The sequence below is a fragment of the Lachancea lanzarotensis genome, scaffold LALA0S04 (assembly GCF_000938715.1).
Source record: "Lachancea lanzarotensis genome assembly LALA0, scaffold LALA0S04, whole genome shotgun sequence".
NCBI lineage: Eukaryota > Fungi > Ascomycota > Saccharomycetes > Saccharomycetales > Saccharomycetaceae > Lachancea > Lachancea lanzarotensis.
The window spans coordinates 231506-247809 of NW_019212882.1; the positions used below are offsets into that span (position 1 = coordinate 231506).

Sequence of the window (16304 nt, forward strand, 5' to 3'; positions counted from 1 at the left end):
GTTAACAAGTTCTTTCCTTTCGCGTTGAAAGACCATTTCAGATTTTTGTCCTTTTCATGTTGGCGATTCAGGGATGATCGATTGAATAGTTATGTGCAGATTTTTTTTTACATAAATCAGAACAGCTACATTCACTGACCCTATCGGTTGTTGTGTTGATTTCTCTGAGGTTTGGGTAGGAAAAGTTTATAGTTACAGTACTTTGAACTCAGACCGTACGACCCAATTTTGTTCTAGTAGTGGCCTGGTATGCGCGTGTATGGAAAGTAAAGCTAAAAGTTTCTTTTAACGGTAGCCTTTTAACCTGCACATCCCCCGGCTATGCATGCACCCCTTTCGAAGATCTTAGCTTCTCTTGTTTTTGTCGTCGCTTGGATCTCCAAACGTAAAATACTTGGTTAGCAGGGGAGTGTGGTTCACATTGATATACGGGGTTAATCCGCTCCCGCTATTGTTATTTGCAACATTATTGGAAGTCGCGCTTGGATTGGGATCACCCGCTTGAGTCGTAGAGCTATGATTGCCATTGCCAGCACGAGCATATCCCCAGTCTTGAAACATGGACATAGACATGCCCGGCGATGCTACCATCAAATCATTTGCAAACTTGGACGGCAGTGACCCACCTAGAGAGCCTAGACCTGCATCCGAAGTAGGTGCGTTTTGAACCCGCTGCTGTTGTTCTTGTTGCGCCATTTGTATATGTTTCTGCATCAGATATCCGTGAGGATGAGATACAGTCGGTATGGCTTGCCCGGCCGCGTTTGTGCTTGTTCCTGCAGCATTTGGTTGCACGGGGGTTGCAAAATACTGTTGTATGGACGGAGAAGCGTTTAGGGCAGACGGCAGACCATTGAACAAAAACCCGTTCGCAGGGTTTCCACTGCCACTCGTCCCAATTGCACCCGATGAAGGCATGAAATTGTGAATCTTGTCACTTCGTTCCAAACCAGGACTCAATGTGTGGATATGGGCAGACTGAGGAGTACCGGTTCTGGATTGTGTTGGACGCGGCAGTTCAATATGGCCAGCATTGCCACGCGCAAATTGTGAAGTACCATTAGCGCTAGAACGACCAGGAGAGGCAGCTGATGAAGGTTCACTTTTTATCGCAGTACCGGAACTGGAAGGTATCTGTACACGTAAAGTGGGCCTAGAGCTGGTTCCACTGTTACTTGGGATAGACTGGGGAGTTGATCGTGTTTGAGATCGTGAAGGCTTTGTTTCCGTTTGAAATGCTTGGGTGCTTGCCTGTGAACTTTTCCTAGACGCTGTCTGGATGCTTTCGCCAGCGATATCCATATTGCTAGGAGTGGAATGAAGTCCAGCGGTCTTGGAATTTGCGCTTGCGTAGTTGGTGCCCCCAATAGCAGTCCGGCCTGCCGAATTAAACGCGGGCCCAATCGTTTGTGGCAATCCCGCATAAGCACCGGGTATGCTAGATCTCGAAAATGAAGAGTTCGGCTGGGTGCCGAATTGTGCAAAAGTAGACGATGAAGCAGCTTCTGGGTTCGATGCCACAGCATACAAGTTGTGGAACTGGCGTTGTACCTGCTGCTGAAGAGAATTGAAGGGAGGGTTTAGACTGGAATTTGAAGGTGGTATTTTTGAAAACGATGGTGGGACAGATTTTTTCCGCCGTTTCCTATTGTTTTTGCGCGCCGCACGTTCATCGATAGCCACAGCTACCGATCCGGAGTTATTCTCGGGGTTATTATTGTTGTTGTCGTGTTCATCGTTTTCGTCATCATCGTCGTCGTCGCTTTTGTCAGCCGCGTCATCTTCGTCGTCATCGTCATCATCGTCTTCCGCCAGATGGTCACTGTTATCGTTTTGGCTTTGACTGCGGCCCCTGTTCAAAATTTCACCTGTGTCCACTGCGCTGTTGTTGGCAACAGCTTGATTGTCCAAGCAGCTGGCGTTGGCGTTGATGTTGATGTTAGGCGCAACACGGTCAAACCGTCTCTTGGTCCGATCCCGGATCACCACCCGTTCCTTTTTTCTGAAGTTCCCGTAATTCGACGGATCTTTGGCATCGTGCTGCAGCTTGGGGTTTTGGTAGTGGTCAATAAGGTCATCTGTGTCTACCGAGGAAAATTCATAAAAAGTATTATTGGAGCCCAGAATAATCACCGCAATGTCTACCTGGCACAGTACGGCCAGTTCGTGTGCTTTCTTGAATAATCCGGCTTTCCGTTTGATGAACGTTCTGCACAGGTATTCCGATGTTAGTTTCTAATTAAAAATACAGTCTAAACAGAGTGTTTATGGCTCGTTTTTCTCGCTGAAAAATTCTGGTATACATACACAGTACGGTTTCGTTCGTCAACGATGGGTTCGATGGCTATTTTTCTACGTCCCATGGCTGCTTTTACTGATCATGTACAGACTTTGGTTTTTGCATTGTGTGTTGTATCTATAAATATCGTCAATATATTTTAAATTAATGTATTGGCGATGAGCCCGGTGACAGCGCGACAGAAAAAAGCTGAAGGTTGAAAGTTGACGGAAACGAAAACTTTGACGTTCGATCAGGAACCCTTTATCAGGATACAACAAGAACCCAAATCTTCACGATACTGTCCTTTTTTCCAGCTTAAGAAACGGATCAATTTGAGTTGTTTTTCGCTGCAGCAAGAATCGCAGTGTTTTTCACTGTTGTTCCTGCAACCAGGGCCAAGAATGTGAAACTAGACGACACACAGGATGTGTAGAAACTGAAAAAAAGAGAATATTAGGGGGGCACCATGGGATCAAGAGCATTTAGTGAACTTCTGGAATTATGCAGGGTCGGGATTTTGAAAGAGGGGAGTTACCATGGTGTTTGTCCGAACGTCAGTTGGAGTGGAAAGTGACATTGACGGTCAATCGTTTGGGTGGGATGAACGTTCGCAGTAGACGAAAATTGAAGAAAGTGTGTGAGCTGGCAGCTAGGACCTGAGGTTGAAAGTAAGCAGTGACGTTACGGTACAAAGTGATAGGAAACTATAGAGGAAATGATGAATGTAGCAGCAGAAACTGGTTGTTCACGTTTGCAGGGTAGACTCGATTGACATTTCTGGAGTGTCTTGTCTCGATTATCGTTTGGAATTCGGGGTTATTTCTGTGTGATAGTGATTCAATGGTTTTTTGACATTGATCAGTAAGTGCGTCTTCCCTGCACTGTATTTGGCACACACAGGATGGATGAGCATTCAGTTGCACTGTGATATTTGTTTCATTGGTGGGATTTTTGGACCGTCTGACTATTATACTGCGAAATTGTTGTGTGATCCCAGTGACCTAACTTGACTCGAGTTGACCTGACTTGAGTTTACCATCTCTATCACCGTAGGTGTCACTATATAGTCTCACGTGACCGTGATCACTAGACCATAGATCCGACAGCCATTGTGTGTGCTCAGAAAACATTCCATCTTGTATCTCATTTTTGCTCTCGTACATCGATTTTGATCCAATACAACACTTGACCCCTTCTTTTGCCACAAATCAATCACTCTGACGTCACCATGAAGCTTTTACCTTCTCAAGTTTGAGCTGTGTTCATGCTACTATCGAAACTTGGAAACAGTTAATAAACACTCTAACATTCGGTACTGTAAACCTGCAAACTCTAGAGGGCTTTCTTTGAATGCATAACACTCTTCCCGCGCCCCGTTGTTCCTTCACTTCACCACCAGCAATCATCACTTTCTTCTCCTCTGTCGCTGACACTTTGACTCACTTACATTATAAATCCCTCTTATATTATGAGATTAACGTTGCAAGCAACTCCGTGCTCTCCGTACTCTCCGTCGTTTAAATAGAGATAGAAACCATATCATAGTTTCTTTCTACTCATATTTATTAACATAGCCACTACGATATTTATATACTTCTCAAACCTTCCTTTATTTGCCAGTGACAGGGCTACCTACATTTAGTTCGAAACCCTAACTTGGCATAATGCTTGGATCTATCTTTAGAAAATACCCAGAGTCTACACAGTTGGGCTACTGGGGCACCCCGACCTCTACAATCGATTGGTGCGAGGAAAACTATGTGGTTTCGTCGTTTGTTGCGGAATGGTCGAATACGGTTACCAACAGTGCGTTTGTAGCACTAGCTTTATACGTTACATGGTCGGCGTTTTATCAAAAGCTGGAAAAACGGTTTATTTTGATCGGGCTCGGGTTAGGAACCGTAGGGGTGGGATCTTGGCTGTTCCACATGACGCTCCGGTACGAATACCAGCTTTTGGACGAATTGCCAATGATTTATGCTACCTGCATTCCTGCCTGGAGCATTTTTTCGGAAAAACGTCAATCCTCGCAAACTGGTCTGCTCACCAACTCGTCTTTTATCAAGCAAACGGTGATAGGAGTACTCGTTTTTGGAGCAGCTGCAATTTTAACTATAGTGTACTTGCTTTATCGGGACCCCACGATCCATCAGGCCGCATATGCAGTGCTGAATGTCATCGTGGTGTTCTCAGCAGGCGGAATGGCCGCCAAATATGTGCATGATCCCCTTGCCAAACGCAACCTGCGCAATACCATGGCACTCAGCATCTCCATTTTCTTGCTAGGGTACTTCCTATGGCAATTGGACGTGCATTTCTGCTCATTCTGGATTTTCGTGCGCAGAAATTTCCTGCATCTGCCATTGGGCATCTTTCTAGAACTGCATTCCTGGTGGCATCTTCTCACAGGCTCGGGTGTCTACTTCTACATTGTTCACCTTGAATACCTTCGGGTTTTGACACACGGCCATTCCCAAGACTACACATTGTGCTGGAGATGGAAGGTCTTTCCAGAAGTGATCCATTGTTCCCACACTGTCAACACCAAGTTTTCCTTGGAGTTTATGGGTCCTTACCACATTCCGGAGTCCAGTATCAAATTGGATCGGGCCAAAAGTGAATAGTCACCGAAAAGATCGTGGAGCCAGTTCCTATTCCTGCATATATAAACGCTAAATATACCTTATAATACATTCTGACAATTTGAAGCCAAAAGCCTTAGAAGTTTAGGGTACCGATTTCATGGCCTGAAAGAAATCGGGTCTTTCAAAGCGCTCTTGGCATTTTCTTATTCCTCATACAACCTGAAATGACAGAGAGAAAGCATATCGCTTATCTGTTTCCTATTCGACTCAATTCGGTTCACTGATGTGTCATCCATTAATCAATATATAAATAATAGGTCCATTCTTGAACAAGTACTTGAACTGACGTCAAATCATTAACCTAAAAGATCTTTCTCAAAACATAAGACGCTTCTCAAAGGCTACGCTAGTATCTAGGTAAAATGTCTGTAGCTCCAGTATATACTTCGTCCTCGAAGGACTTTCGTTCCGATACTTTTACCATTCCTACACCTGAAATTTGGAAAACGGTGGCAGCGGCATCTGTAGGCGACACCATCTACGAAGAAGACAGGGATACCTATTTGCTCGAAGCGAGGGTGGCAACTGAGCTACTGGGTGGCCGTGTGTTTGGTAATGAAGAGTCCAGAGGATTATTTTGTATGTCAACGACAATGTCCAATCAGCTCGCCATTCGAGCTCATCTCAATTTCGCTCCCCCATACAGCGTCCTGTGCGATGATAGAGCACATGTGTACGTTGACGAATGTGCTGGCATAGCAGTTCTTTCTCAAGCTCTGGTTGTGCCCGTTAAAGCCTCCAACGACCGTTTTTTAACACTGGAAGATATTCAGCAAAAATACGTTCCTGACATCGACGACATTCATTTAGCTCCCACCAGACTGATTTGTTTGGAGAATACGTTGCATGGCATGAGTTTCCCATATGATGAGCTCAAACGCATCAGTGAGTGGTGTCATGCAGAAGGAATCAAGTTGCATCTGGACGGAGCACGAATTTGGAATGCTGCTTGTGCATCCAGCGACACTGAACCGGAAACTTACCTTAAAGATATCTCAAAATTGGTGGATTCTGTGTCTCTTTGCTTTTCTAAATCTATTGGGGCACCTATAGGCTCGATGCTTGTTGGTGGCATTGCGTTCAGAAAAAGAGCACGTCATTTACAAAAACAGCAGGGTGGTGGGATAAGACAAGCAGGGTTCATATCTCGCATAGCCAACCATTGCCTGGATACCAACTTCCCGGAAACCATAAAGACTGTCTCTAAAACAACTAAAGAGTTTTGGAACGACTTGCACAGCTCGATAAAGACAAACTATGGCATAGAGCTTCATCTAGCCCATCCTGTTGAAACCAACTTCATATTCCTTGACTTGGTCAAGTCCGGCATCAATCTCGAAAAGCTTTTGGAAGTTGGAGAGGCAAATGACGTAAAACTGTTTGATGGCAGGCTTGCATTTCATTATCAAAACATTAGCCCGGAATGCTTGAATGCGTTGAAGAAAACCTTTATTGACATCGCAATCTACTACCAAAAACACGAATATAAACCAGAGGAGAGATCTGCAAGAATATATTAGATTATAGTTTCTTGGACATGTATGGTCCGTCAAGTTCGTAGCCCAGTTTAGCGTAATAGTTTCTAACACCGACGCCAGATATCACCGAGATTTTCTCTGAACCATGCTCCTCTTTGGCTATTCTCGCAGCCTCTTCCATTAATAAAGTGCCAAAGCCTTGATGTTGAAACTTGCGTGGGTCCCTTGAGTGCAGTGGTACAACAGAACCATACACGTGAAGTTCTCTAACGATCGAGGTCCTTTGCGACTTAAACTCTTCCCTGTATGTATATTTCTTCGATGCTTTCCTTAGTCGTAGCAGACCAATCAGAATATCTTGTTTTGGATCTTCATAAGACAAAAATGTTTCCCAGCCTCCATTCGCGGCATAGTCTCTCCTGATAAGCTCTACTTGGTCTGGCTGCACCTTGTGATGAACTTCCTGGATTCCGACCTCCCTGGTACGAACATCACGACAGGTGGTACCAAAGTCCTTCATTCTGGCCAAGGCAAGTTCTCTCAAATTACCATTGTCTACACCAGACGTGACCAAGGGCATCGGGATATCTCTCTGTACACGGTATATTCTTGTCCATGGGGGCACAAGAGCCATAATTCGAGCCACCAAATCAACAAGAGCGTTGGCGTTATATGACTTGTAACGACCTGTTTTCCAAAGTTCGTAAAGACCTGTACCTCTGATGACCAAAGTTGGGTATATTTTAAGGCCATCGGTACGGAACGCAGGATTCTCGAAATATTCCTTGAACTGCTCGATATCTCTTTCCATACCAACATTGGGTAAATCCGGCATCATGTGCGAAACGATCTTATAACCCGCATCTTTGGCCACACAGAACGTCTCTGCCACGGATCGAATAGTGTGCCCACGATTAGTATCTCTAGCCACATCCTCATAAAGCGATTGAACGCCAATTTCCAGTCTGGTGCATCCGTATTTTAACATATCGTCCAGATGAGTCCGTGTGCAATAGTCGGGTCTTGTCTCTATAGTGATACCGACACATTTCATTAAACTCTGCTGCGAGTATTGGATTGCTTCATCTATGTCATTCCCGTTGAAGCCAGACAAGGCGTTATGCAGCTTGACAATAAAGTCCTCACGGTAATCCTTGGGCAATGACATGAAAGTACCTCCCATGATAATGTACTCAACTTTGTCTATGGAGTGGCCCAGTTGTTTCAGCTGCTCTACACGGCCTCTGGCTTGTTCGTAAGGGTCGTAACGTGCTCTGATAGCACGCATGGATGTTGGCTCATAACCTGTGTAGGACTGTGTCGAGTACTCGAAATCCGAGTCTGGTCCACCGGGACAGTAAACACAAATGTTACCGGTATAAGCAATGTGCGGACAGCGATGTGGTTTACACATTACAGCCACAACAGCGATACCAGAGGCGGTTCTGACGGGCTTGGCCTTCAGCTTCGGCAGCAGATATTTCTTATGTTGGTCTGGAATCGAGTTAATCACATCGGTCAAACGAGGCTGTTGCTTCAACTTATATTTTTTAGAGTATTTGGTGATGAGCCCATTCAAGTTGATTTCGCGTGAAGTTCCTGACGTCAAAGAGCTTGTCAGTTCAAGTGTGATGTCCGAACAACATTGGATAAACCGCTCCTTTTCAGGCGCTAATTTTTGCTTGTTATTTTTGGGGCCGTTTCCACGTCTGCCCATGGTCAGGTAAGGGTTTTACAAGATCCTGAAAGCTTTAAAACACTTGTTTAAACTGCGTCGTTGGTAGCTCATCGCATCGCTCATCTCATCATCATAGGTCTGAAACTTTTTTATAAGGCTATCCTGGAGTACGAAATCACCTTCATAAACCATTTCGGTTAAAGTATATACAGGTCGCTGAAAATAATCGCTGTAAATCAGAATAAAACGGACGGAATAGTTAGATGACGAGGTCGGACATTTGCAAGGGCTAGATTTTTTTGTGTGGCAGAACAATTGAGGGTTTCCAAAACGTCATATAGTTGAGATTTGGCGAAACTTTACATTGTGTCACGTGACCAGTGTCAGCGTCACCCAAGGAAGTATTTACATTCTTCGAATAAAACTTGACAGTTTTTGAAGATTTAATCTCCAGTTCACTCATTAGTGGCACGGTAGCTTGAATTTTGTTGAAGTTATTTGTGGGAAGATTGGTCTCAATTTTATTTAGGGGAGGATTCACATCCAATGAGAAAATTACTATCAAGGCCGCAAAGTGAAGCTATCTTTTTCAAACTTCAGATGAGCAACACACCACTCACACTTCAGCCTTTCTATCTTGAAGTTCATACTAGTAAAAGCCTGGAATTTCAACAAAAATGCTAGCATAATTTCGTAAGTACCTAAACAAAATTACGGATGCGTAACCTAGGTTTTCGAAATATGAGTAGGCTGCAATATCATTAAAATGAGACTAAATTAATGTAGAATCTCGGACTTTCATCGGTACAGTAGTTTGTCCTCTTTTGATGTCGTCACCACATCTCTCTTGATAAGCCACCGCCAGCTAAGCGATATGACTAGATCTTCGAGTCTATAAAAGCACGTGATCTACTTTTTGTTTTTATCTCATATTTTCTCATGGTGTAATCTTTCGAACCAGTCTTATTCACAATATCTGAGAGAGTTCCAAGACCTCCAATGTACTTCAGCAACACCAGAATACATCATGTAAATATTCCTCATTCTTGATCTCGAATTTCGTGATTCGTCTGGAATGATATTCCACGTTTAAACAATTTATCACGTGATTCATTTTTTCATTTACACACAAAAGTTGATTGAAATAGCTGACCCTATGTCAACTATACGCTTCAAGTTCAGACCAAGTAGGCATCGCCAATCGGTCCATTAGTAGCCTCGGACATCGCTTCTCAAAGCTTCGCATAGCAAACGACCAAGGACATCTCAAACTGCGGTTGAAAAATGGGTCCCGATGCCAGAAAGAAGAAGAATCAGAAGAAGAAGCAGAAACAGAAGCAGAAGAAAGCTTCTAGCCAGCATGGAGAGAATCCCTCAGTCATGGGAGAGGATCTTTCTCAAGACGCCGCTGTAGAAGAAAAAACTTCAGACAAAGAAGACTTACTTGACCCTGAAGAGCCACAATTGGAAGACCAAGATTCTAAAAAGGTTGATCCGACAAACCAAGCTGAAGGGTCACAAGAATCGCTCGGTGAGCCGACCGGTGTAATTTTAGGCGAAAAGAAACCTGTGGATAACGATATAGAAGCTATTAATGCCGAAAATGCGAATTTTCCGGCAAGCCCACCAGGTAGAGTGGCAAGCCCGGAAACAGATACACTACGAAAGCTTTCATCGAATACAACACACACAGACGACAACAGTGTTAATTTTGACACTGAAACAGCTTCAAACGTGGCAATTGATACAACGCCTCACGAAACACTCAAGCAGACAGAAGATGCATTGCAAAATTCGTTTACAAACCAAAGAAAACAAGATCAGGACGATTATGGAAACAATGGTGTACCGGAAGATCAGATTACCGATAGAAGTGTGATCGGTACAGAGGGTGTGCAGGATTTGACTACCCACATTATACCAACGCAACAAGCGGAAATTGGTCAGGAAACAACTGAGAATTTCAGCGGAGACAGTAAAATCGAGGCCCATCAAAACGAAAGCAGTGTAGAGGAGTGGGAGGCAGGACCCAACGAAGTGGAAACAGACTTGAATAAAACTAGTGATCATGAGGCAGAGCCCTTACTTCATTTGGGCTCTAGCACTGCTGCTATCCCCGACCCAGCATTAGAATTGGGTCCAGAGACAAATATTCGGGAAAATCATGTAGACACTACTGAAGAAACGTTGTGCGATCAGCACGAAAGAGAGGTTGAAACTGCTGGTAATGCTAGCGTGACTGCCAACCTTGGTGCATCTGTGCACCTCGATAGTTTTCAAACCACAGCTAAAGAGGACGTTGAAATTACTTCGAAATCTGAAGACAGAGCAGTTTCGACTAACGTCCCCGCTTTCGCGCAGCAGCCTAGTTTTCAATCTTCGCAAAATGTTTTGAGGGCTGATGAAATTGAAGCTAGTGCCAATGAGTCATCACTAATGCCCACCACCTATCTGGAAGAGAGCGATACTTCGATTGGGCAAGAAGACACTGTTGAAAGAGCAAATTTAGCGATTAATACTATTGGATCAATAGAACACATTCAAGAGCCCGACGTTTCACCACATGGAGAACACACTATTATTCCCAGCCAAGAACTTAATGAGCAAGGTATTTCAACAGTTACTCAGGATAGCAATGGGAGCGGCGGCGTTCAAGACTATGGCCTTGAAGTCCATGGCAACGAGCAAAAGGGCGGTGGGGATATTGCTTCATTTGAAGCAAGAGACAGCTCATCGCCACATGTGCAAGGATCTGAATCGCATCAAGTGGACAAATCTAATGGGTTTGATGATGATCTATTTCCAAGCACAGAAAATTCCGCTGTTTACGGCATAGAGTCGTTTCAACAGGAGCATCCAGCTAGTGATGAGCTTTTCGACAGCGAAGCGAAAGAGGACGGCGTTACATTTTCATGGGAGGGCGGAGACGACTTTCTGAGCCATCTAGGTCAAAGTGATTCGGCACATCTGTCAGGAACTGTCGAGACTGCTGAGCCTCTTCCCTATGGTGAAACTGCTGAATGGCTGTCTCATGAACAAAATAACGATATTGACTTACTTCCATGGGAGGGTGCCAATGAAGAGGCTGGAGACTCTTCAGTCATTAGAAACTCTTTGAGCCCTGGCAAAATTGTCAAAAACTTTTCTTTTCTGGACAATGATGATGATCTTCTTGATGATGACGACAGCTTTCTAGATTCTGATGAGGAGCTCACGGCTAATGCAACTACTGTTGGAAGCGATACCCAGCGATCTGCTGTCCCTGTCGTTAACTCTTATTTACCGCAGTATGACAATATTGTCCAGTCTCCCATGGCTGGTGTGCAAACTTCACAATTGGAGGATGCGACTGGGCCATCTGAAATACTTGTTGCTGCTCATGCACAAGTTCCTACACCGATTGAAAAGAAAACAACCAAATACGGGCCCCCGATGAAGACTGATGCGGACACTGTTGGTTCCCAAGTATCTTCTATCCCAGCCACACCACAAATACATCCATCGGTGTCATCAATACGTCCAGCATTACCGGAGTTCGGGTCTACTCATAACATGAACAAGAAGCTTGACGAGGAAAAGAAAAAGTCCGACGCGTACGATTTTCCTTTGGACCTAACCAGTCGCAAGCCCAACAAGATCAGACAACCTAAACCGTTCGGCTCCGTGAATTCTGCGGTTTCTTTGGGTGATTCTTCTACCGCATCTCCAAGAGTATCGAGCGTTGTACTCAATAGTGGGACCAATATTTTGAACGGGCCGCCTTTTCCAGTCAACCAAAATGCAGTTCTTTCAAATCAAAACCAAGGGCGGACGGTTCCCCCTATGCGTAATCCATCAGGGTCGCTTCCCTCGTACCCGCCTCAAGTAGGCGCTGTCGAACAGCCTAATCCTTACCCTCAAGGCACCCAGAATAGCTCATACCAGCCTCCATTGTCAAATAAGCCTTCTAGCACCGCGCCACTACCATCATCGACTAGATACGCACCTTCGACTACAAATGCTGAACCCCCTAGGCGCGCAAATGTCGTGAGTCCCTACGCACCTCAGACTGATCGTGCAAGAGCCTTTAGCAGCGTATCGAATGGAAGTGCAGGTTCATTCGGAAGTTCAAAAGGTGCTGGTCACATCCCTCCCGCTACACAAATCAATAGACAAAGCATGAGCAATGGCACAGCAGGCGGTCAGCACCTACGCCCGGAAGCACAGGCACCTTTGGTTCCTGCACTCAAGACTATTGGGCTCCCATCCATCGGAAATCAGGCTCTCTCACCCAACACTCAAAAAAGGAGCCACGCACGTTCTAACTCTAGTGTTTATGCTCCAGCCTATTCTTCCAAATATGCGCCGACCGTCCAGCCTCAGTTTCACTTGCCTTCTCAGGATAACACTGGTACAGGCTATGCGCTGAACCCAAACCAAGGACATTCATTTGGCACCAATGATCCAGCGCATAGGCCGAACATTCCATCTGTTGCTGGCAGGCTAACTGACTCGCAGCCAGTAGATCCAAATATTTCCTTTCACCGGCAGTTCCCTTTATTTAGCTGGGGGAATTCATCCAAGGTGGTACACGCTCTACCTGAAATAAACGCTGCTAACGCTTTCTTCCCAACAGTCGGGTCAGGACTAAAAATTCAGATCTCTAACTATGATACAATTGTTAAGGCAAACAGCGATTTCAAAAGCTTTCCTGGCCCGTTGATCAAGAACAGAACGAAAATCAAGGAAGTGCAAAAGTGGATTTCAGATACTTGCTCAACCTTAAGTAAGGAAGAACCTTTGAAGGATCTGGTTCTTTACAAGATCATGAGTGCAAAACTTTCACAGGATAGTACGCTGGTAGACGTTGCCAAAGCCTTGTACAATTCGGACGATTTATTGCCGTTCCTGTCGCAAGCTTCATCAAAGAAAAAGAATACCTTCAATGCGTTTAAAGTGAATGGAAATGAGCAACTGAGGGTTTTGGCAGCTCTTCAGACAGGTGATCACGAGCATGCTTTGGAATTGGCACTCGCCGATGGTGATTATGCATTAGCGCTAATGATAGGAAGCCTCGTTGGTAAGGACAAATGGGCAGAAGTTGTTGAGATCTATCTTCATGAATCGTTTCTACCTGTGGCAAATGATGCGATTGATTTTTCTTCTAGTTTACTGACTTTGATTTTCCGTGTATCGATTGGCAATAGCAAGCGCATCTTTAGCGAACTGGCATCAGATCATCACAAGGCCAATTGGGCCCTTGTTAATTGGAAAGTGATTGTTGCCGCAGTCCTCAGTAATGTGAGTAATCACTCGGTGAGGCCACTTCCTGATGCATCCCAATTGCCTCCTGCTACAACGGAATTTTTAATCGAATTTGGCCTATTTCTGTATCGGGGCGGAACCCATTTGGGTAGTATGGCATGTTTTCTGGCAGCAGATCTGCCATTACTGGACCGCGAACTAGTCCCAGGCTCTGATTTCAAGTTTTATTCTCTAGGGACGGCAAATTCGTGGGAAGGAATGCTTTTGAGCGAGGTTTATGAATACTATCTTACCATCAGGGACCCTAGCTATCCTGGATCGTGCCATTCCCTCCTCCAGAAACTTTCACACTCACTGGCTCTCATTGAATGTGGCATGGCTGCCGAGGCCTCGAAATACGTCGACGCTGTCACTCAAAGTATGAAGCCTTTACGGAAGAACAATACACTTGCCTATGCTGTAGAGATACGATTAAACTTCGTGTCTTCAAGGCTTATCGATGCAAACGTAGGTTGGCTAGGAAAGCCAAAGTTGAGTCAAGTTTGGGGCCAGCTGGACAAGTCCTTCAACAAATTCATTGGCGGTGACACCGAAGAGCCACCAAATGAAGAGTCAATCAAAATATTTGAGAATTTCACACCTAGCAGCTCCAGAAATGCCTCATTGTTAGACTTAAGCAAAGAACCATTATCTTTCAAACCTGCCGAATCCGTTAATGGCACGATGACTCCAGCTTTTACTCCATTGCAAAGGCCTCAGATGCATACCAATGTTTCGTCGAGTAGCTTGATGAAGGGACGCAAAAGTTCCTCTGTAGCTGAATCCAAGTACGATCCTTGCCATAACCAATGGTCTGCAACCCCCATTCAGAATACAGTGACCGAAAGCTCCATATCGGCTTTCGAATCTCCTGTTCAGCCATTTCATTATAAGTCTCCCTCAAGGTCGAAAGATCAGCTCATGGCGGCGGGAACACCTCCCCCATTATTTTCCTCTGCGTCGTCTAAAAAATATGCTGCTAGAAGGGCTAATCTAGGTGGTGGCGGTGCGTTAGATGACGTACCGGCTAAAATGGAAACGGAAAATGCATTACAATCGCATGGCCAGACCAAACCAATAAGAGGTCAGAGAAGTGAGCGCCCCGTAAATGCAGCTCTTCTTGCAGACCTGCAAGCCCTTCCCCCACCTATATCTGGAGTTATAAGTGGCTACAGTGGCCGACGCGGTTCGGTTCAATCCCGCACCAGCATCCAGTCTAATTCTTCTGACGTACCGCTTTCTAAGCATGTGCCAGTTCTTGCTACATCTGCCCTTGCAGGTCAAGCCACCCCTGCCGAGAATTTTGGTGTATCGCCCTCCGCTATACCTAATCAGACAACTTTTCCGGAGCCGTCACAAGGTGAGTTTATTGGAGTTGACAATGGCGACGGGGATGACTTAACGAGCCGATCTGGAGAGACGTTGAAACCTGAAGATAGAAAGAACCAGGTTTCTCCCGAACCTTTCAAACGTGAGGTTGGGAGTGCATTTTCGGAGATCGAAACTGACGCTTCAATCACAGAAGACCAAGAAGCTAAGAGGGTTTATTCACAGACTCTAGCAAAGAATGACGATGAGCAAAATTTGCATTTCAAACAAGTGGAGAGTACCCGACAGACTACCTCACCTAGGGTAGAAAGCATGAATCTATCCAAAGACCACGAAACTTTTCAGGCCACGCCGTGGGTTTCAGGACCGCTGAAAACAGGACCGAGCAGGGCGAAAAAGGCATATGCCCCACCTCAAGAAGGGAGAAACAGAACAGTTCACAATCCCTACTCACCTTCTAACTCGCAACCGGCGTTGTACGATGGTGCTACTCCTGATGCTGTCAACAACATGGAACATGGAGGTTCGAACGAGCAGATCGATATGTTTTCCTATGGAGGCTACAATGTGACAAGTGCGGTGTCAACTGAAATCGGTGAAGAGCAAGTAACTCTCACAAAAGAGTCTGAGTTTAGTTCATCTCGAGGCACAGATGACGAACAATCTAGAGACAATTCAATATCAAGACTTTTAGAACCTGCTGGAACAGAAAGAGATGCAGGTCCTCAAACTCGGAGCGAGCTTCCACAAACCAAAAAACTAAGCTTGATGGCCGATGATGGAGATGAGTTGTTTAGCAGTGACAAAGCTCCAGTCATAAGGCCTTCCTCGAACCCTAGTTTCAAACCATTTACTCCCGCTTCGACGCCGGGTGCTGAAGAGTATTATGAGGACATTATAGAAAATGAATCTGATGACGAAGAGGATGAGGCTGAAGCCGAGAAGCAGCGGTTGGAAGCCGAGAAGCAGCAAGCCGAAGCTGAAATGCGCGAGGCTAAGGAGCAAGCTAAGAAAAAGAGCTCGGTAGCGAAGGGCGACAAGGATAAGAACCCAAATAATGCTTCGTGGTTTGGTTGGTTGCGCAAGGATGCGAATGAAAAGAAACCTGTAAAGGCCAAACTCGGACATCAGAACACTTTCTATTACGATGACAAGCTTCAAAGATGGGTTAATAAGAATGCTACTGCGGAAGAAAAACAGCAAGTGTCCGCTCCGCCTCCACCTCCTCCTATCATCAAGAAGAAAGAGGAAGGGTCTCCAAAAGTCAAGCCTCGCTCAGGTTCAGTTGCTGGAGGGGCGGCTGCTCGAACAGGCGCATTTGTGCCACCAACATACTCTTTCAAAGAACCCGTAGCATCATCCACTGAAAATGCGGGTGCTTCGAGGAGTGTATCACCATCTTTGAGTCCAAGCGTAAGTCTCTCTGGAAAGAAAGCTAACAACATTGACGATTTGATGTCGTTGGCGAACACTCCAGGCAATCAAGGTGGGACCAGGAGAAAAAAGAAGGCCGCAAGAGGTTATGTTAATGTAATGAACAATATGTAAATGCACAAAGCTGTACAAAAGTATATCAGTTTTCAGTTTCATTCACGAACTTAAGATACACA

The 16304-nt window shown here is 45.1% G+C and overlaps 5 protein-coding genes across 5 annotated transcripts; 3 read left to right on the forward strand and 2 right to left on the reverse strand.

The window, feature by feature from the left end:
- Nucleotides 1–345: 345 nt before the first annotated feature.
- On the reverse strand, nucleotides 346–2363 carry RLM1 (LALA0S04e02938g1_1; the record flags this gene model as incomplete). Its single annotated transcript, XM_022772678.1, has 2 exons — nucleotides 346–2209; nucleotides 2308–2363. The coding sequence occupies 2 exons, from the start codon at nucleotides 2361–2363 to the stop codon at nucleotides 346–348; spliced, it is 1920 nt and encodes a 639-aa protein (XP_022628119.1).
- Nucleotides 2364–3945: 1582 nt separating this feature from the next.
- Nucleotides 3946–4905, forward strand: YDC1 (LALA0S04e02960g1_1; the record flags this gene model as incomplete). Its single annotated transcript, XM_022772679.1, has 1 exon — nucleotides 3946–4905. The coding sequence occupies one exon, from the start codon at nucleotides 3946–3948 to the stop codon at nucleotides 4903–4905; it is 960 nt and encodes a 319-aa protein (XP_022628120.1).
- A 383-nt stretch (nucleotides 4906–5288) lies between these two features.
- On the forward strand, nucleotides 5289–6446 carry LALA0_S04e02982g (LALA0S04e02982g1_1; the record flags this gene model as incomplete). The annotated part of the gene is made up of 1 exon (XM_022772680.1): nucleotides 5289–6446. The coding sequence occupies one exon, from the start codon at nucleotides 5289–5291 to the stop codon at nucleotides 6444–6446; it is 1158 nt and encodes a 385-aa protein (XP_022628121.1).
- A 1-nt stretch (nucleotide 6447) lies between these two features.
- Nucleotides 6448–8121, reverse strand: ELP3 (LALA0S04e03004g1_1; the record flags this gene model as incomplete). The annotated part of the gene is made up of 1 exon (XM_022772681.1): nucleotides 6448–8121. The coding sequence occupies one exon, from the start codon at nucleotides 8119–8121 to the stop codon at nucleotides 6448–6450; it is 1674 nt and encodes a 557-aa protein (XP_022628122.1).
- Nucleotides 8122–9366: 1245 nt separating this feature from the next.
- SEC16 (LALA0S04e03026g1_1) lies at nucleotides 9367–16242 on the forward strand (the record flags this gene model as incomplete). The annotated part of the gene is made up of 1 exon (XM_022772682.1): nucleotides 9367–16242. One exon carries the CDS (start codon nucleotides 9367–9369, stop codon nucleotides 16240–16242), a length of 6876 nt encoding a protein of 2291 aa, XP_022628123.1.
- Nucleotides 16243–16304: the final 62 nt, after the last annotated feature.